The sequence below is a fragment of the Coregonus clupeaformis genome, chromosome 29 (genome assembly GCF_020615455.1).
Source record: "Coregonus clupeaformis isolate EN_2021a chromosome 29, ASM2061545v1, whole genome shotgun sequence".
In the NCBI taxonomy this organism is placed as follows: domain Eukaryota; kingdom Metazoa; phylum Chordata; class Actinopteri; order Salmoniformes; family Salmonidae; genus Coregonus; species Coregonus clupeaformis.
Window position 1 is genome coordinate 27,681,214 of NC_059220.1, and position 20,550 is coordinate 27,701,763.

At 45.5% G+C, this 20,550-nt stretch overlaps 1 protein-coding gene across 1 annotated transcript in view; it reads left to right on the forward strand.

Annotated features, from left to right (window-relative positions):
- Positions 1-20,550, forward strand: part of LOC121544978 (TOG array regulator of axonemal microtubules protein 1) — a 44,954-nt gene that overhangs the window by 16,572 nt on the left and 7,832 nt on the right. Inside the window, exons 3-17 of the mRNA XM_041855271.2 lie at positions 10,081-10,209; positions 10,298-10,549; positions 10,647-10,954; positions 11,322-11,551; positions 11,733-11,833; positions 11,933-12,103; positions 12,245-12,307; positions 16,091-16,260; positions 16,422-16,593; positions 16,773-17,003; positions 18,911-19,034; positions 19,255-19,360; positions 19,650-19,885; positions 20,070-20,228; positions 20,336-20,462. Coding sequence (XP_041711205.2) covers positions 10,081-10,209; positions 10,298-10,549; positions 10,647-10,954; positions 11,322-11,551; positions 11,733-11,833; positions 11,933-12,103; positions 12,245-12,307; positions 16,091-16,260; positions 16,422-16,593; positions 16,773-17,003; positions 18,911-19,034; positions 19,255-19,360; positions 19,650-19,885; positions 20,070-20,228; positions 20,336-20,462 — 2,579 coding nt within the window. The remainder of the gene's footprint in view (positions 1-10,080; positions 10,210-10,297; positions 10,550-10,646; positions 10,955-11,321; positions 11,552-11,732; positions 11,834-11,932; positions 12,104-12,244; positions 12,308-16,090; positions 16,261-16,421; positions 16,594-16,772; positions 17,004-18,910; positions 19,035-19,254; positions 19,361-19,649; positions 19,886-20,069; positions 20,229-20,335; positions 20,463-20,550) is intronic.

The following is a 20,550-nucleotide window of genomic DNA, read 5'->3' on the forward strand; positions in this document are numbered from 1 at the left end:
CAAAATGTACTCCCTGCCGAGCCCAACACTTCCCACCTAAATGAAAAGGTTGGGCCTAGCAATGGCTGCGACCAAGTCCCACAGTACTGTAACACACTGTCACAATATACTGTGTCCTCGGTACAAATCCACCCCACCTAGTCCAATGGCATTGCCAATGTCTAGTGGGCAGATAACCAGAATGAGTCATACTAATATGAACCAGCAGATAGATGACGTCACAATTCCGTCAATATTTAATGACCGGTCCAATAGTAATGTAACAAATGGCATATTATATATATTCCGCCCCAACCCAGTAATACTGGTGGGCAGATCAATAACATTCCCTCTACTGTACTGAACATGTCAGTCAGGAGTCATGTCATATGTCTTCCTCTAAAAGGAGCGGACCTGAAAGAGACCTACCTCTTTAGTCCTGCATTCCTTTCTCCTAGCTCAAGGCCTCCCATCAGCTACGCTGAGTACAGACCGAGCCAACGAGTTAGAAGACATGTCCAAGAGATATAAACTGATAAATGGAGACTGTGACGACCATGACGCCGCTGCACAAATATCCTCTACACCTGTTCCTCTGAAGAGGGCAGTAGAAGCCGATACTCCACGAGTGGAGTGGGCCCTTATACCCTGAGGCAATTGTCGCTGCGCTGCCTCATAAGCTGCTCTCAATGCCTTCGCAAAGCCAATGAGACAGACGCTGTTTCGAAAGTGGTCTACCTAGTGCAGCCGCACTGTTACGTTCTCCCCTCGGGTGTAGTTCGTCAGAGGAGGAGACGTAAATGCCCGTGCCTGCGCACACAAGGTAAACTAGATGGATGGGAAAGAAATGTGGGGTGTAATGAACTGAAATAACCAGACAACAACCAGAACTCAATGGTAGCCCTCGGGGGACGTTTAGTAAGGTAATTAAGCAAAAATAAATATACAACACCCATTTAAGAAACAGTAATAAAACAAAAACCAATCAAACAAACCAAGGAATGTAAGAGAAGGGAATGTTTGGGAACGGGGTCCAAGTAATGAAAATAAACAAAAAGGTACCTCTTCTACACACCTAATCCTTCCTAACACACTCTAAGCCCTAACCCACTTTCCTACCTGTTACCAAAAATACAGGGGTGACACCCGCCCGGCTAACCTAGTGTGTAAAACAATGGGTTATCTACGTGTGAATGTACACCCATGGGCAGTCTCCATGGGACCGAAGCCACGCCCACCGTCGTCAACCGCAACTCAGCACACCTTTAATGCCCAGAACACACAAACACACTACAAAGGAAAATGGGGAGAAAGAAAACACGTCACACGTAACGCGCACCGTGACACACAAACAGCTGAGGCGATGACCTAATCGCTGCTGTGCGCTCAACGTAACACGCCAAAGCGCGTACTGGGCACAGGCGATGGAGCCTTTCCTCTCTCCTCTCCCCATGGGGAGGGGTGGGGGGGAAAGCCCATAGCTCCACGGTCTGTGATCTATATGAGCTCTTAATAACATTCGGCATAAATGCCGGGTTAGGACGTAACACCGCTCTGCTCAAATCGCCATTAATCGCAAGGCAGTCGGGTCTCATCGAAAGAGCACACAAATCACTGACACGCTTAGCAGTAGTCAAAGCGAGCAACAGTGCTGTCTTTAAAGACAGCATCTTGAGGGGAATTTGATTCAATGGTTCGAACGGCGACTCACAGAGCGCTTCGAGTACCAGAGCCAAATCCCACTGAGGAACCGTGGCCCTAGGCATTGGCCTAAGCCTCCGTGTTCCTAAAAGGAAACTTTTCACCAGAGGGTGGCTGAAGACAGTGCCAAACCCCTCATGACAAGCCGAAATCGTCGCTGCAAACACCTTAATGGTGGCGGGTGAACGTTGCTTATCAAATAAATTGTAGGAACGAGAGAACACTCTCAACCTGACAGCACACGGGGTCCATATTTTCTGTGGCACACCACTGTGAAAACACGTTCCATTTGCTGGCATACACCCTGGAAGTGGAACTGGCACGTGAACCCTGTATGGTCCTGATTACAGAATCAGATAACCGACGGCGCTCTAGCCTGTCCCTCTCAGGAGCCAAGCCTTCAGTGGTTGGCCGATTATGGGCAATTGCCCTATCACACCTCCCGCCTGAGACAACGCGTCCCGTTGATGTGGAATTGGCCAAGGTGGCGCAATCAACATCTGAATCATCTCCACGAACCATGGAGCCCCTGGGTGATCGGGAGCCACCAATATGATTGACAGCCGGCCTGATCGCACCCTGGCTAACAGTGGGAGAATGCAGGACAGCGGTGGGAAAGCATACAGGAGAAATGCGTCCCTCCCCAGTGGCGGTTCGTCCTTGAGCTCGAAGAGAGAACCAAAGAGGGCAATGCGCGTTCACGCGTGACGCGAATAGATCCATCTCGGCTCTCCCGAACCGTTCCCAAATCTGGAGAACGATGTTCGGGTGCAGACGCCACTCATCGTCTCGAGGACCCCCTCGAGACATGATGTCTGCCCCTATGTTCAAGTAGCCTGGAATGTGTGCTGCTCTCAATGAGCAAAGGTGCTCGTGAGCCCACAGCCACAATTCCTCCGCCGCCCGGTGGAGTGCAGGAGACCTGACTCCTCCCTGGCGATTGATGTGGGCTACTGTGGTTTGGTTGTCTGACCAGACTAGCACATCGTTACCCCGAAGGGTAGACGCGAAGTGGGTCAGAACCAGTAGAACCGTTTCCAACTCGAAGAGGTTGATGTGACGACTTGAAAGAGGCCACACACCTCCTATCGCTTGGGTCTGACATGTCCCTCCCCATCTAGTCAGAGAGCACCTGTAAACACTGGAATGAAGGAGGACACTTTGCCTATTGGGACTCCGTGCGTGAGAACACACGGGTCTCTCCAATAGTTCAGCTCTGCACTGAGCGAGAGGGGAACCACCACCAACCGACGACGATGACGCATTGGATCTAGTCGTAGTTGGGCGAACCATCGCTGTATCCTGCGCATGCGCAGGAGTCCCAGCGGAACCACGAAATGGGCCGACGACATGAGACCCAAGAGTGACATGACCGAAAGCGAGCCCTCATCGTTACACTGTCTATCTGTATCCCCAGATAGACAATCTGATGACTGGGCCAGGGTGTGCTCTTTTTCCAATTCACAGCGACCCCCAGACGCGTGAGATGAATCACTGTCTGTGTCGTGTGAGTGAACGCCAGCTCTGCTGACGGGGCGAGAACCAGTAGGTCGTCTAGGTAGGCTAGTAGCCTTATTCCCTGACGAGCTAAGGGGGGACTTGCCTATGAGGGATTTGTAAATAGATTGGTACCATTGTGTATGTAATGAGGGCCAGTTGACCAGGGTGTAAAGATCACGGTGATGAGTGTTGAATGGGGGCACTGGTAACAAAGCAGATGGCAGTGTGGTATCTAGTTTGAGGGAGGTTTTGGAGGCAAGCCTGTAAACTACGTCGCCAAAGTCCAGGATTGACAGGATGGTCATTTTTACAAGGGTGTTCTTGGCAGAGTGGGTGAAGGAGGTTTTGTTACGGTACAGGAAACCAATTCTGGATTTAACTTTAGACTGAAGGTGGGTGATGTGGGGATGGAATGAGAGTGAGCAGTCCAGCCATATACCAAGATATTTATAGGTGTCGACATACTCTATCTCTGACCCATTCAGGTTGAGATTGTTAGGAGGGCAGGCAGGTTAAGGTAGGTTCCGGTTGAAGAGTATACATTTAGTTTTTTTTTGGTATTGAGGAGTAGGTGAAGGTCAGAGAAGGCATGCTGGATGTTGTTAAAGCTATGTTGTAGGGTGGTCAGCACGGTGTTCAAGGAGGGGCCAATTTTTTACAGGATAGTGTCATCTGCATAAAGGTGGATGAGGGAGTCACCAGCAGCATGCGCAACATTGTTAATCTACTCAGAGAATGTCAGCCCAAGATCGATCCTTGTCGAACTCCCATAAATACAGCCAGTGGTTTAGACTGTAGGCCTTCGGATTTCACACATTGTACACGGTCAGAGAAATAGTTTTCAGGATACAGTGGTTAACAAAATCAAAGGCTTTAGCCAGATCAATAAAAACAACCGCACAATACTGCTCGTTGTCAAAAGTAGATATGTTGTTTAGAACTTTCAGTAATGCGGAGGTACACCCATGGCCAGTTCTGAAGCTAGACTGCATTGAAGAAAGAACACTGTGGGTCTCAAGGTGGCGGGTTAACTGTTTGTTGACCAGACTTTCAAAAACTTTGGAAAGGCAAGATGGAGATTTGTCTGTAACAGTTGGGGTCTAGCTTGTTGCCCCCTTTTGAAGAGTGGTATGACGGCAGCAGCTTTCCAATCCTGTGGGACTTCAGATGTTTGCAAGGTGAGGTTGAAGAGGCAAGTGAAGGGGGCTGAGATGATGTAGGCAGACAGCTTCAGAAAGCGGGGGTCCAGATCATTGAGCCCAGCTGATTTTATTAGGGTCCAGATTACACAACTCCCTTAGGACCTCGTTCTTCTGTACAGGTTGGAAGGGGAAATAGGGGGTGCTCTGAGGGAGAACTCTACTGGGGGCAGCATGGCTCGCAGCGGGCATGGCAGATTCAAATGTGTGGCCAACCCTGACAAAGTGCTTGTTGAAACTCTCAACCATTCTGACTTTATCGGAGGTGATGGTGTTCTCAAAGTTGAGTGCAGAAGGCAGCTGAGAGGTTCAATTTTCATTTTCCATTGTTTTCAGTGTTCCAGAACTACTTAGGGTCAGAACCATAGGCAGCTAATTGTCTTTTGTAATATCCTGCTTTTGCTTCCCTGATTGATTGAGTGCACTTGTTCCTTGCTTCCCTAAAGAGTTGCCAATCAGAAGGGTCCGTGGAGGCCTTTGCTTTACACCAGAGCAGGTGTTTTCGCTGGATCAGCTCAGACAGTTCAGTGCTAAACCAGAGGCTCTAGCAGTTTTTGGTTCTAACCTTCTTAAGCGGAGCATGTTTATTAAGGACTGTGAGGAAAGAGGTTTTAAAATGGGACAAAGCGTCCTCAACAGAAGGGATTGCTCGTCCTAATATTTATATATTTCTTAATTCCCTTCTTGTATTTTTAGATGTGTGTATTGTTGTGAATTGTTAGATACTACTGCACTGTTGGAGCTAGGAACACAAGCATTTCACTACACCCGCAATAAGATCTGCTAAATATGTGTATGTGACCAATACCATTTGATTTGAACAGACGGCAACAGTGAGAGAGAAGTACTTTGAGAGTTTGATGTTTAACAGCAGCAACTCAAACTGTTTGGGCACAGACTTACATAGAATGACAGAGCACTGCAGACTCTCCTTACAATAGATGGCAACTCCTCCTCCCTTGGAGGACCTGTCCTGGCAGAAAATATTATAACCAGGAATGAAAACAGTTTAACAGATTTCCAGAGCCATGATTCGGAGATGGCCAGAACTTTAGGGGTGGTCGTGTGCGCTAATGTTTTCAGCTCATCAAGTTTGGGGAGGAGACTCCGAATGTTCATATGCATAAATCCGAGGCTTTTGCGGTTACAGAAGTCATCAAAAGTCACACTATTAGCATCAGGTATGACAGAATTGTTAACTCAAACGCCAGGGCCAGGGTCAGGGTTTGAATGTACATTACCAGAAACCATCAGCAGTAATATGATAATGCCATGACTATAATCGGCACTCTCAGGCTGCCGTGCGCATGAGAGGATGTTCATGGAGGATGTTCATGATGGGCTTAATAGAAAGCGTTTGGCAAAACTGTTTCATTAGCAAGCAAACATCGGGGTAACAGAGAATATCCCAAACAGAGTAACCATGAATGAAATAACATCTCTAGATGAGAAGGGGAAACGCATCAATGTTTCACCTAGGGGAGGGAGAGGGACTGGCCCGAGTAGCGGGACGGGATGCAATGTGGCATTAACAGACATTACAAAAAAATAAAAAGAGGAAAAGCCCAAAATCCCGACACATTGCAGAGAGAGTAACTTTAAACAATGTGTGTAAAATGCCACCGCTCCAAATACGTGCGCCAAATGCGCACTACGAGCACTCGTAGTGATCAGCTGTAGACGGAGGGAATGAGATGTAGCCCCGCTGCGAAGGTATTCAAGCCTGGGACTCAGGGTTGCGAAAGGCCCGTAGCGCTCCGGTGTATCAACGAGGAGTCGGAGAAACACAGAAGAACAGTACAGCTGGGCCGCGGCGAGTCAGCGGAGAAAGCTCTAGGAGACACCGGGGATCTGTGGACGGCGGAGACTCAGCAAGAGAAAAATCACCGGAGATCAATGGAGTTTGTCGTCGGCGAAGGAACAGCGGAGGAGACACCAGGACACTGTAGGGCTGGATAGGCGAGGGCTAAGCGGAGAAGCAGCAAAGAATCCACGAGAGTCACCAGTGATCAGTCAGGAGAAAACAGGGAAACTCGGACCCATGGGGACAGATTAGCGGATATACTGTAGGCCGGCAGGTGAGGCAAGTGATCCAAGGTAGGGAAGATGGGCGGAGAGCTATATTGTTTGTAAATCTTTGCATATTATTATTTTTTTATTTGATATTTTATAAACTATTCAAAACATACACATACAAACGACAACACCATGCAAACATCAACTACATGACACCTGCCCAGACCCACTAGCACACACCCCCATCTCCAGGGCCCTCATCACTTTCTGCCACAGCCTGAAACTGCACCATTTTGTTTCTCTCCGTAGCCCACACACTTTCAATATTTAAATAATAAATTGTTGCATATTAATATAGCCTAGATGTAAAGCTGGACTTCAAAGGGTAGGCTCCAAACAACAATTGTAAATAAGAACGATATAGACTGTAGATCAACGAATAAAAGATCCCAGAAATGTTCCATACTCACAAAAAGCATATTTCTTCTCTTATTTTGTGCACAAATTTGTTTACATCCCTGTTAGTGAGCATTTCTCCTTTGCCAAGATAATCCATCCACCTGACAGGTGTGGCATATCAAGAAGCTGATTAAACGGCATGATCATTACACAGGTGCACCTTGTGCTGGGGACAATAAAAGGCCACTCTAAAATGTGCAGTTTTGGCACACAACACAATGCCACAGATGCCTCAAGTTTTGAGAGAGCATGCAATTAGCATGCTGACTGCAGGAATGTCCACCAGAACTGTTGCCAGAGAATTAAATGTTAATTTCTCTACCGTAAGCCGCCTGCAATGTCGTTTTTAGATTCCAACCGGCCCCACAACCGCAGACCACGTGTAACCACGCCAGCCCAGGAACTCCACATCAGGCTTCTTCACCTGCGGGATCGTTTGAGACCAACCACCCGGACAACCAAAGAATTTCTGTACAAACTGTCAGAAACCGTCTCAGGGAAGCTCATTTGCGTGCTCTTTGTCCTCACCAGGGTCTTGACCTGACTGCAGTTTGGGAAAATGCTCACCTTCGATGGCCACTGGCACGCTGGAGAAGTGTGCACTTCTTGGATGAATACTAGTTTCAACTGTACCGGGCAGATGGCGTTGTGTGGGCAAGTGGTTTGCTGATGTCAATGTTGTGAACAGAGTGCCCGATGGTGGGGTTATGATATGGGCAGGCATAAGCTACGGACAACGAACACAATTGCTTTTTATCGATGGCAATTTTAATGCACAGAGATACCGTGACGAGATCCTGAGGCCCATTGTTGTGCAATTCATCCGCCGCCATCACCTCATGTATTTTATTTTTTATTTATTTTTAGTCATTTAGCAGACGCTCTTATCCAGAGCGACTTACAGTTAGTGAGTGCATACATGTTTTTTGTATTTTTTTCATACCCCCTGTGGGAAACGAACCCACAACCCTGGCGTTGCAAACGCCATGCTCTACATCCCTGCCGGCCATTCCCTCCCCTACCCTGGACGACGCTGGGCCAATTGTGCGCCGCCCCGTGGGTCTCCCGGTCGCAGCCGGCTACGACAGAGCCTGGATTCGAACCAGGATCTCTAGTGGCACAGCTAGCACTGTGATGCAGTGCCTTAGACCACTGCGCCACTCAGCATGATAATGCACAGCCCCATGTCGCAAGGATCTGTACTCAATTCCTGGAAGCTGAAAATGTCCCAGTTCTTCCATTGCCTGCATATTCACCAGACATGTCACCCATTGAGCATGTTTGGGATGCTCTGGATCGATGTGTGTTCCAGGTCCCACCATTATCCAGCACCTTCGCACAGCCATTGAAGAGGAGTGGGACAACATTCCACAGGCCACAATCAACATCCTGATCAACTCTATGCGAAAGAGATGTCGCACTGCATGAGGCAAATGGTGGTCACACCAGATACTGACTGGTTTTCTGATCCACGCCCTACTTTTTTCTTTTAAGGTATCTTTGACCAACAGATGCATATCTTTATTACCAGTCATGTGAAATCCATTGATTAGGGCCTAATTAATTTATTTCAATTACTTTTTTTATATGAACTGTAACTCAGTAAAATCTTTTGAAATTGTTGCATATTTTATTAATATTTTTGGTTCAGTATATTGGACCTTTTTAAGAAATGCCATTGGTTGGTGGATATGAAGTCTAAAATCTTTGATGGGCTGATGCGGAATTTGTTACAGGGAGTAATCACTGTCAGCTGGTGAGGTTAACCTGGCACATGTTAGCCCTATGCTATATGATGGGATCGGCTACAATGTAGCGTTCTATCACATGCAACTACGTCGACTATTGTAATAGGCTGATGCGCATTTTGAGACAGGTCCAGGTTAAATATAAACGCTTTCTAATGTTCGCAAGTATGGACCCAATGTGATCAAATACATACATTTTCTGTTTTCTGTAGACAAAAGAGAATATGAGGTATTAATTGTGAGGGAGGAAGGCCAGTAAAGTGGATGAAAGCAATAGAGTTGGCTACAATGATTTATTAAAGTTCCTCCACTTTGCAGTCACAGTTGGTTTGTGGTCACGTCCACCAACCTGTCAGAGGCTTCCTTCCTATTGCAGTCAATTAGCCCACTGTTGACTTGGCTCACTCTGAAAGAGTGGTCAGGAGAAAAGCTCTCAAAGGAAGGAAAGGACCAGACTAGGTGGGTAAGCCAGTTGAGATAATACAGCAGATGCTGTGTCATGAACATGGTATCTTCTCAAGCGGGGATGCTAGCGATAGTACTTAGGTATTCAATTGCCAGGGTCTTGGTGTGCAACTTGACCTTTTATCAAGATACCTTACAGTGAGGCAACCTGTGACAGGAGAATAAGATGCATTCCATACCCCTAAAGTAGCTTGTATGATTGGTTGATTTGGACATAATAAGTACTGCTCTGATATATCTTAGGCCCACCTCCACTGCCTTGACTACCAGTATACATATGTAATCTTGACACAATGCTGAATGTAATCCTCTAAGTGAAGACTACAATTGTATCAGGTGCATTGGGAATTTGGAATGAGTCCATATACCAAAATATTGTACAAGACTTTGTTAAAGTAGCCTACAAAAATGTAAAATAATAATGAATTTAAAAAAGTTTTGCTATGTCTTTTGCTTTTACAGCATGCAGTGGAATACAAAAACTGCTAGATGCTATGCTGAATTGTGTGTGAGTGAGTTGTGAGTGTTTTGGGTTGGGGAGTGTGTGTGAACCGCTACGTAGCCACTGTTTTTAAAAGAGCAGCCTGTGCTCACAGGCAAGACTGGACTTGACTGCAGGCCGCACAACACGCCAGAAACTTTTACCACCCAGTATGAACAAATAGTTTCTGTAAAGAATCTCCCCCACACCTCCGCTGCTCTCTCCATAAAAGCTGTTTGTCAATGCATGTTTTAACTAAGCTCTGACTTAGCTAAAGGTATTAAACCTAGACTGAATCATTTATCAAATGAAACAAACTAGGATCCGTTTACATTCCCCTGCTAGTCACTGGGCTCACAGGTTAGCCTGACCTCAGTGTTAGCTTACCCTCAATGAAGAGGACTCAATTGACCGTATCACTTTGAAAATAAAAATGACTTGCTCATCCACCAACAATAAGTCATCATATTGTATTGATAGAGAATATATAATGGTTATGATGTACAGTAAAAGCTGATTTGTTGTCCTCCAGGTTCTGCAGAGCCCCATAAACCCCTGTCCTCTATAAGGAGGGAATCCCTGGGACGATTGAGAAGGAGTGGGAGCCTTGACTTGGACCCTGACATCTTCAAATCGACCAACTTCTCTGACACAGAGGGAGGTGAGGAAGTCTTTACTCTGCACAGCCTATGTGCCTTCTACAGAACCGAGTTTAATTGAAAGGTAACTGAAGGATCTTTGTGTTGCAGTGGTATACAAGGCCCGTCTCCTCCCTGGGACCCCCGGCGTTGAGCGCACTTTCTCCCTCCCCTCCAACCCCTCGGCCCAGGGCACTTTCCTACTGCCCTCCTACCCTCTGGCTACACTCCCCGGGGGCCTGCTGACCCCAACACTGTCCCGCCGCCACGCTGACTCCTCACTGTCTATGTCTAACACCTGGCCCAACAAGAGAGAGAGCAGCCCCCACAGACTAGACCCCAGCTCCTGGAAAGACATATCAAGTATGGGTCTGGTATCTACTGCATATTATTGGGTAGATCCTGGTAGTCATGTTATTTAGTTGAGGCATGTTTTTGAGTGCTCTCTTTGTCCCCACAGGTGACTTCTCATCCAGCAGGTGTTCTCCACGGCCTCTCCGTGCCTCTCTGGTGAGCTCCTCGTCTGCCTTGTCTTTCCGGCAGGCTCTGAGTGAGACGAGGACCGTGTTGCCTGTTTCCCGGTCTCCAGGCCTTCCCCTGCCAGAGCGGGGCCAGTCTCAGAATGGCCAGCGGTTCAATCCTCCAGCTCCATCTCCATCTAGCCTGCAGGACCACCTGTCTGAGAGGAACCTCCACCTGGACCTGGATCACCTCAGCCTGCAGGACCAAGACCAGGAGCAGGAAGAGGACAACCTGGACCGGCAGGAGGTTAGGATCACTGTTTTACACACATGGCTCTGCTTAGTGAAGTCTCCAGCTGAATGTAGCTAGGACACTGTCTGAAAGCTGCAGTCTTGCCATCAGGGATTTATCCATAGCTGTACCCATAACTCTGGATACCTCAGTGCAGGAACATGGCATGTGGATCATGTTTTCCCTTCATTAGTGCAGTGGTGGTGAAATGGGTAATATTTGGGACTAAGTATGTGTGTTGTAATGTTAGTGCTGGGTAAAGAGACTTGATATCTAAGTTGTCATGGATATACACCATGCATAAAATAGTATCTGTATTCACAGCACACTCTTGCCTTGCTCTTAGGTTACTGATGAGCTAATGTGTTGTTGTTGTTTACAGATGCTGAACTCTCTGCGCTCCCTGCGCTGCAGTGCAGCTAAGAAGAAGGCCAAGGTGAGTCTGAGTGGCTCAGACCCTGACCCAGATAGCCCAGACTCAGCCATGAAACTGGAGCTGGCTCTGGACTCCCCCTCTCAAACCTCGCCCACAGTCACCAGCCCAGCTAGCGAGAGCGGGCTCTCCAGCATCTACTCACCCCCAAACTCTACCCTCAATGGCACCAAAACCAGGTACATTCCACTAGATTCTAAGTTGAACCAAATGAGATCCTGTTTCAAGAATAATGGGAGGAGGGGGGGGGGGCAGGCAAAGGGGTCAAGCTATGATATTCACACCTTCAAATAGACACACACCAAGGTCTGATAGATATGATATCCCTTCTGGTGAATAACCTCTGACCTCTGTCAGCAGCCCTGGGAATTCTGCCTCCTCTTCAGCAAAGCCTCACATCGCTAGAGTGCCTTCTGCTAAGCTGAGGTCTTCTGTCTCCATGGACTTCAGTGCCCTTCAAGGTACAGTGAGGATTTGACGTGTAAAAGGATCTCTCTGATTAGTGTTGTTTCTGTTGCTGATTAATCTCTAATAGTGTGTTTGTGTGTTTTCTTCACCAGGCTTTCCACTCAGAGATAAAATTATACCTGAAGTAAGTGTTATTGGTCAAAGAGTCCCGTACTCTAACGGACCAATGGAACCTGAGGAAGAGGACCGGACTAGAGAATACTCTCCACCCCCAACTAGACCAGCCTTCCGGGAGACAGTTAAAGCCCTGAGGCCTGCCAAAGGTCAGTCACTGCAAGGAGGTCTGCTCCATTGAGGCATATCACTGTCCTTAAATTATGGGTATTTTTCTATATGTTTTCCATATGTTTCAGTGACTTGTTTAAAATAAATGTGTATATGTTTCTCCATTCTCTGTTCCTCAGGGTCCCAGATCTACAGCAACAGGAACTCACCAGTCACTGACATGCCTGGTGTGGTTGGCAGAGGTCAGTCCTTAACTGTCTCCTCTTATTTACGTCTCTGTGCCATTGTTCAGATGTCCATGATGTCCAATACTGTGTTCTGAGGTCATGGTGTTCTGGCTCAGGGCTGTGTTTATTAAAGGAGAACTCCACCCAAAAATGATATTTTGGTATTTGTTTCATTAGTGCATTGTTGATATAGTCCCAAAATGTTTTCCATGTCAGCAATCAAGTTTTCAAGTTATATAACTTTCAAAATACAGAAATACAGCCGGTATGATGCATTTTGCATCATATAATGCTGCGTTTTGCATAATATAAAATGACTAAAATGTAGAATATGATGCAAAATGGATCATACTGCCTATATTTCTGTATTTTGAAAGTTATATATCTTGTAAACTTGCAAAACATGTTGGGACTATATCAACAATGGACTAATGAAACAAATACCAAAATATAGTTTTTGGGTGGAAGTTTCCTATAACCACAGAGCCAAATCTCACAGTACTCAAGGCCCTGCCTGGGGCCACACAGTATCCGGGCCAAGTCAAATCATTGTTTGGGTTAACTTGTAGTTGGCAATACACTTAGCTTTGTCACAGTAACATATGCAAAAACTTGCAGAGGAGAGAGGGCATCATATTTTGGAAGTCATCACTGCTTACAGTATTCTGTAGCTATGTAAATACACTGTACTGCTCAAGGTTTCAGCTTTGTATTTGTATTTATTATGGATCCCCATTAGCTGATGCCAAGGCAGCTTCTACTCTTCATGGGGTCCAGACACATTAAGGCACTTACAGTTGAAGTCAGAAGTTTACATACACTTAGGTTGGAGTCATTAAAACTTGTTTTTCAACCACTCCACAAATGTCTTGTTAACAAACTATCGTTTTGGCAAGTCGGTTAGGACATCTACTTTGTGCATGACAGAAGTAATTTTTCCAACAATTGTTTACAGACAGATTATTTCACTTATAATTCACTGTATCACAATTCCAGTGGGTCAGAAGTGTACATACATTAAGTTGACTGTGCCTTTTAAACAGCTTGGAATATTCCAGAAAATGATGTCATGGCTTTAGAAGCTTCTGATAGGCTAATTGACATAATTTGAGTCAATTGGAGGTGTACCTGTGGATGTATTTCAAGGCCTACCTTCAAACTCAATGCCTCTTAGCTGATTTCTTTTGATTTTCCCATGATGACAATCAAAGACCTCAGAAAAAGAATTGTAGACCTCCACAAGTTTGGTTGATCCTTGGGAGCAATTTCCAAACGCCTGAAGGTACCACTTTCATCTGTACAAACAATAGTATGCAAGTACAGTGGGGAGAACAAGTATTTGATACACTGCCGATTTTGCAGGTTTTCCTACTTACAAAGCATGTAGAGGTCTGTAAAAAAATCCAGAAAATCACATTGTATGATTTTTAAGTAATTCATTTGCATTTTATTGCATGACATAAGTATTTGATACATCAGAAAAGCAGAACTTAATATTTGGTACAGAAACCTTTTGTTTGCAATTACAGAGATCATACGTTTCCTGTAGGTCTTGACCAGGTATCAGACCACATGACCTTCTCCCATTCCTCCTCTGGATCATCCAGATGGTCATTGGCAAACTTCAGACGGGACATGCGCTGGCTTGAGCAGGGGGACCTTGCGTGCGCTGCAGGATTTTAATCCATGACGGCGTAGTGTGTTTTCTAATGGTTTTCTTTGAGACTGTGGTCCCAGCTCTCTTCAGGTCATTGACCAGGTCCTGCCGTGTAGTTCTGGGCTGATCCCTCACCTTCCTCATGATCATTGATGCCCCACGAGGTGAGATCTTGCATGGAGCCCCAGATCTAGGGTGATTGACCGTCATCTTGAACTTCTTCCATTTTCTAATAATTGCGCCAACAGTTGTTGCCTTCTCACCAAGCTGCTTGCCTATTGTCCTGTAGCCCATCCCAGACTTGTGCAGGTCTACAATTGTATCCCTGATGTCCTTACACAGCTCTCTGGTCTTGGCCATTGTGGAGAGGTTGGAGTCTGTTTGATTGAGTGTGTGGACAGGTGCAGTTAATACAGGTAATGAGTGGAGAACAGGAGGGCTTCTTAAAGAAAAACTAACAGGTCTGTGAGAGCCGGAATTCTTACTGGTTGGTAGGTGATCAAATACTTATGTCATGCAATAAAATGCAAATGAATTACTTAAAAATCATACAATGTGATTTTCTGGATTTTTGATTTAGATTCCGTCTCTCATAGTTGAAGTGTACCTATGATAAAAATTACAGAACTCTACATGCTTTGTAAATAGGAAAACCTGCAAAATCGGCAGTGTATCAAATACTTGTTCTCCCCACTGTATAAACACCATGGGACTACGCAGCCGTCATACCGCTCAGGAGGGAGATGCGTTCTGTCTCCTAGAGATGAACGTACTTTGGTTCGAAAAGTGCAAATCAATCCCAGAACAACAGCAAAGGACCTTGTGACGATGCTGGAGGAAATGGGTACAAAAGTATCTATATCCACAGTAAAACGAGTCCTATATCGACATAACCTGAAAGGCCTCTCAGCAAGGAAGAAGTCACTGCTCCAAAACCGCTATAAAAAAGCCAGACTACGGTTTGCAACTGCACATGGGGACAAAGATCGTACTTTTTGGAGAAATGCCCTCTGGTCTGATGAAACAAAAATAGAACTGTTTGGCCATAATGACCATCGTTATGTTTGGAGGAAAAAGGGGAAGGCTTGCAAGCCGAAGAACACCATCCCAACCATGAAGCACGGGGGTGGCAGCATCATGCTGTGGGGGTGCTTTGCTGCAGGAGGGACTGGTGCACTTCACAAAATAGATGGCATCATGAGGAAGGAAAATTATGTGGATATATTGAAGCAACATCTCAAGACATCAGTCAGGAAGTGAAAGCTTGGTCGCAAATGGGTTTTCCAAATGGACAATGACCCCAAGCATACTTCCAAAGTTGTGGCAAAATGGCTTAAGGACAACAAAGTCAAGGTATTGGAGTGGCCATCACAAAGTCCTGACCTCAATCCTATCGAACATTTGTGGGCAGAACTGAAAAAGCGTGTGCGAGCAAGGAGGCCTACAAACCTGACTCAGTTACACCAGCTCTGTCAGGAGGAATGGGCCAAAATTCACCCAATTTATTGTGGGTGGCTTGTGGAAGGCTACCCAAAACGTTAAACAATTTAAAAGCAACACTACCAAATACTAATTGAGTGTATGTAAACTTCTGACCCACTGGGAATGTGATGAAATAAATAAAAGCTGAAAGAAATAATTCTCTCTACTATCATTCTGACATTTCACATTCTTAAAATAAAGTGGTGATCCTAACTGACCTAAGACAGGGAATTTTTACTAGGATTAAATGTCAGGAATTGTGAAAAACTGAGTTTAAATGTATTTGGCTAAAGTGTATGTAAACTTCCGACTTCAACTGTATATACAATTAATGACATTACATTTCTTAACAGATTTCACAACACATTGTGTGCCCTCAGTCCACTACTCTACTACAACACAAAATCCATGTGTACGTGTGTGTGTATAGTGCGTATGTTATCATATGTGTGTGTCTGTGCCTGTGTGGGTGTGTCTTCACAGTCCCCACTGTTCCATAAGGTGTATTTTTGTTTTTTAAATCAGATTTTACTGCTTGCGTGAGTTACTTGATGTGGAATAGAGTTCTATGTAGTCATATGGAACTTTGCTGAATAATGGTTTCAATGAAAACATTAGCTTGAGCGCTCTTGAATCTTCCTCACTTCTCCCCTCTGCAGGAGTGTTTGGCTTGGGGGTTCTGTCCAGCTGTCCAGGCATTGCCATGTCGATGGAGCAGGGCGACTGTATGACCAGGCTGCACAGTGACCCTCCAACTGGCATCTACAGCCATGCTGTCCCCGGCAACCACCTGGACCCCGACGACAGCCCAGACTCAGAGGAGGCCAGGGTGAGCAGGTCCACCATACTGTACATACACCACCAACAACCTCTGAGACTACATTTCCCATTAGGCATTACAGATTGAAAGAAAATGTCCCTCTACCACTGCTATCAGTCAGTTACACCTGTGGCATGTATTTGGCTGGAGTGTTGTGTGTTTGTGTGCAGGAAAGGCTGAGAACGTCTAGGTTTGCTCGGAACAAGATGAGGCAGCACCGATTGGCGCAGCAGGAGGGCCAGCCCGCCCTGGGGGATCGTCAGAGAGCTGACAGGATGCGCCTGCGCCTCAGACAGGTGCAAAATGACATGGCTACAGAGGATACAGCAGCCATTTCCAAAGGTGCAATGTTTCTTCCTTATCCCTCCAATGCTATCCATAACCCCAGGACAGGATTTCCCTTGATACACTGGCTTTTGTAATGTTGCGAAATGTTTTGTCATTTTTGTTCTGACAGTAGCATGCGTCTTCCTGCTTGTGCTTGTGGTTAATCTCTATAGTGTTTGTTCTTCGCCTAACAGACTTGCATCTGAATGGTAGCATAGTGACGTCCACCAAGGCTCACTCTCTACCAGACGAGTCTCCCACCAGCCCTGCCAGCCCCCAGGGATCCCAGAACCCCATTAAATGTTTCAGTCCCCCTCACCAGCCTAGCCCCCCCACGGTCCCTCCCAACCCCAGGAGCACCCTGGCCCGCCTCAGGAGGGCTCCCAGTCTCAGCAGTGCACGGCCGTCCCTCTCACACAGCTCAGGTCAGTGGAACAGTCTGGCAGTCATCATATAATCTGTCTCTTTGCAGTTATAGGGTAGCGCCACACTGTTTTTCATCATAGCATTAAATACATGACTGTATGTTCTGTGGTGTCTCTCATTCATTTTAGCAACTTAATTATACTTTTTAACATGGTGGATAGATGAATCAGTCAACACATCATATCTCATTCTAAAGAGGTTTAGTGCACTACTAATTAGCCCATCGCAGCTCCAACAGTAGCTGAGCTTGGGAACAGTAAATGAGATGTTCTCTTAGATAATGGAGTGCAAAGCTTTGTTTTCACAGCTTCTATTAATACATCTCCTGCCACGCACGCTGCTTCATTTAGCCAGTGACTGATAGAACTGTAATGTAACAATAGAGCTGTAATGTAACACTCTGCTGTGTGTTGTTGTGGCCATACAGTGCCTTCAGAAAGTATTCACACCCCTTGACTTTTTCCACATTTTGTTGTGTTACATCCTGAATTTAAAATGTATTACATTTTTATTTTGTGTCACTGGCCTACACACAATACCCCATAATGTCAAAGTGGAATTATGTTTTTAGAAATTAATGAAAAGCTGAAATGTCTTGGGTCAGTAAGTATTCAAACCCTTTATGGCAAGCCTAAATAAGTTGTTCCTGTTTGCAATAAGGCCCTAAATAAAACAGCAAAAACTGTGGTGGCAAAGAAATTAACTTTACTGTATGTCCTGAAGCGTTATGTTTGGGGCAAATCCAACACAACACATCAGTGAGTACCACTCTTCACATTTTCAAGCATGGTGGTGGCTGCATCATGTTATGGGTATGCTTGTCATCGGCAAGGACGTTTTTTTAGGATAAAAATAAACGGAATAGAGCTAAGCACAGGCAAAATCCTAGAGGAAAACCGGGTTCAGTCTGCTTTCCACCAGACACTGGGAGACAAATTCACCTTTCAGCAGGACAATAACCTAAAACACAAGGCTAAATATACACTGTAGTTGCTTACCAAGACGACATTGAATGTTCCTGAGTGGCATAGTTCGTTTTTTTTACTTAAATCGGCTTGAAAATCTATGGCAAGACTTGAAAATGGCTGTCTAGCAATGATCAACAACCAATTTGACAAAGATTGAAGAATTTTAAAAAGAATAATGTGCAAATATTGTACAATCCAGGTGTGAAAAGCTCTTAGAGACTTACCCAGAAAAACTCAAAGCTGTAATCGCTGCCAAAGGTGCTTCTACAAAGTATTGACTCTGGGTGTGAATACTTATGCAAATGAGATATTTATGTATTTCATTTTCAATAAATGTGCAAACATTTCTAAAAAAAAACTGTTTTCACTTTGCCATTATGTGGTATTGTGTGTAGATGGGTGAGAGAGAAAAAATACAGCCTGAATTCAAAATGAATTCAATATAACACAACAAAATGTGGATTAAGTCAAGGGGTGTGAATACTTTCTGAAGGCAAAGTATTCAGACCCCTTCACTTTTTACAGAAAATAAAAAAACAGAAATACCTTATTTACATAAGTATTCAGACCCTTTGCTATGGAACTCGAAATTGAGCTCAGGTTCATCCTGTTTCCATTGATCATCCTTGAGATGTTTCTACAACTTGGGAGTCCACCTGTGGTAAATTCAATTGATTGGACATGATTTGGAAAGGCACACACCTGTCTATATAAGGTCCCACAGTTGACAGTGCATGTCAGAGCAAAAACCAAGCCATGAGGTCGAAGGAATTGTCCGTAGAGCTCCAAGACAGGATTGTGTCGAGGCACTGATTTGGGGAAGGGTACAAAAAACTTGAATTATAGAAGTGGCCATCACTTAAGGCTGTAACGTAACAAAATGTGGGAAATTTCCATCATAATTGTGTTGTATTTAATTATGTGGTTGTTTCCTCCAGATGAGTTGTCCCCAGGCACTCCCAGCCAGAAGAGTGACCTGACAGAGCAACCTGAACTACGGCCGTTCTCCAAACCTGAGTTAGCACTGACACAGAGCTTCAAACTCCTCAACTCAGACGACTGGTGAGCTTTATTCTTGATTTGGATCCCTATTAGCTGACGTTTTAGCAACCACTAAACCTCCTGGGGTCCAACTGAACCCCACCGCTAGCATTTAACCCCATGCTATACTTAAACATTGTCTAGTCAGACCCTACTTCAAATGTCAATTTTATAATTTTTGGATGCATATAAGCAATGGATTGGAATTACTCAATTTCTATTTCTCTATTTATTAATGAAGGGAGAAGAAGATCGAAGGCCTCACCTTTCTCCGTGGTCTGACGCTGTACCATTCAGACATACTGCTGAACAGGCTGCATGACGTCTGTCTCGCACTCATCCAAGAGGTATGACCACGACTCCTCATTCTTTTAGTCTTATATAAATGTTAATGTGCAGTCCATTGTCCTGGGGACCCTCATCCAATCTATTTTCTTCCTTCTAATCATAATCTCAGCCTCAATCAATTCAAGACAGGGTGGTCCTTGTAGACACTAGCTGTTTAATGACTTATTTTCCTACATCCTGATGAGGCAATGTAACCATTCAAGCCCTTGGTGAGATGGCTGAAGAAAAAATGATCTAGCTGATTCAATATCATCATCATCATCGTCATCTGAGTGTATTGCTCCCCAGGTGAGGAACCTTCGGTCGGGTGTGTCCCGTGTTGCTGTGGGGGCGATGGGTGAGCTGTACACCGCACTGCAGAAGGGGATGGACCAGGAGCTGGAGGGCACTGCCAAGGCTCTGCTGCAGAAGGCTGGGGAGTCCAATGCCTTCATCAGGCAGGACGTGGACGCAGCGCTGGACAGCATGGTGCAACACTGTACCCCCACCCGCAGCCTCAGCGCCCTGCTCACCAGCGGCCTCAGGTCAGACACACACTCACGGTCACCAACTAGCACTATCAGCAGTTCAGCACCAGTACTTGAATTACATGCTTTGCTTGAAGATATTAAATCTTACCATGCTTGTATCTTATCATTAAAGTGGGCCATTAGGCTTTATTTTCTATGTGGTGCTGACCACATCCCTGATATTGTCTCTTGTGAACAGTCACCTGAACTCAGTGGTGAGGAAGTGCGCAGGTCATCACATGGTCAACCTGATGGAGAACATTGGCACTGCCCGCCTGCTATCTGGAGGGAAAGACCTCACCGACCGAATCCTACCTGCCGTCACCAAGCTGTCACAAGACTCCTCCCAGGAAGCTAGGTAGGGAGGGAATTTTGTTAAAAACCAACGTATGTCTGTTTTAATACTAGTAAGTGTGTCTGTTATCAATAGAATGTGGCATTGTTTGAGGCTGTTCTTCTCCTCAGGTACCAGGGACGCCGGATGCTGCTGTTTCTGTCATCGCACCCTGATTTTGATAAGATGTTGGAGAAATATATCCCTGCCAAAGACCTGGCTCCCATCAGAGACACTGTCTTCACACTGAAGACTAAGGTACAGAACACTGTCTAACTGAGAAGGTGTGTGTGACTGTTATGAGTCATTCCTGTCTATTTTTGTCTCCCCCTGCTGGGGGCTTGCG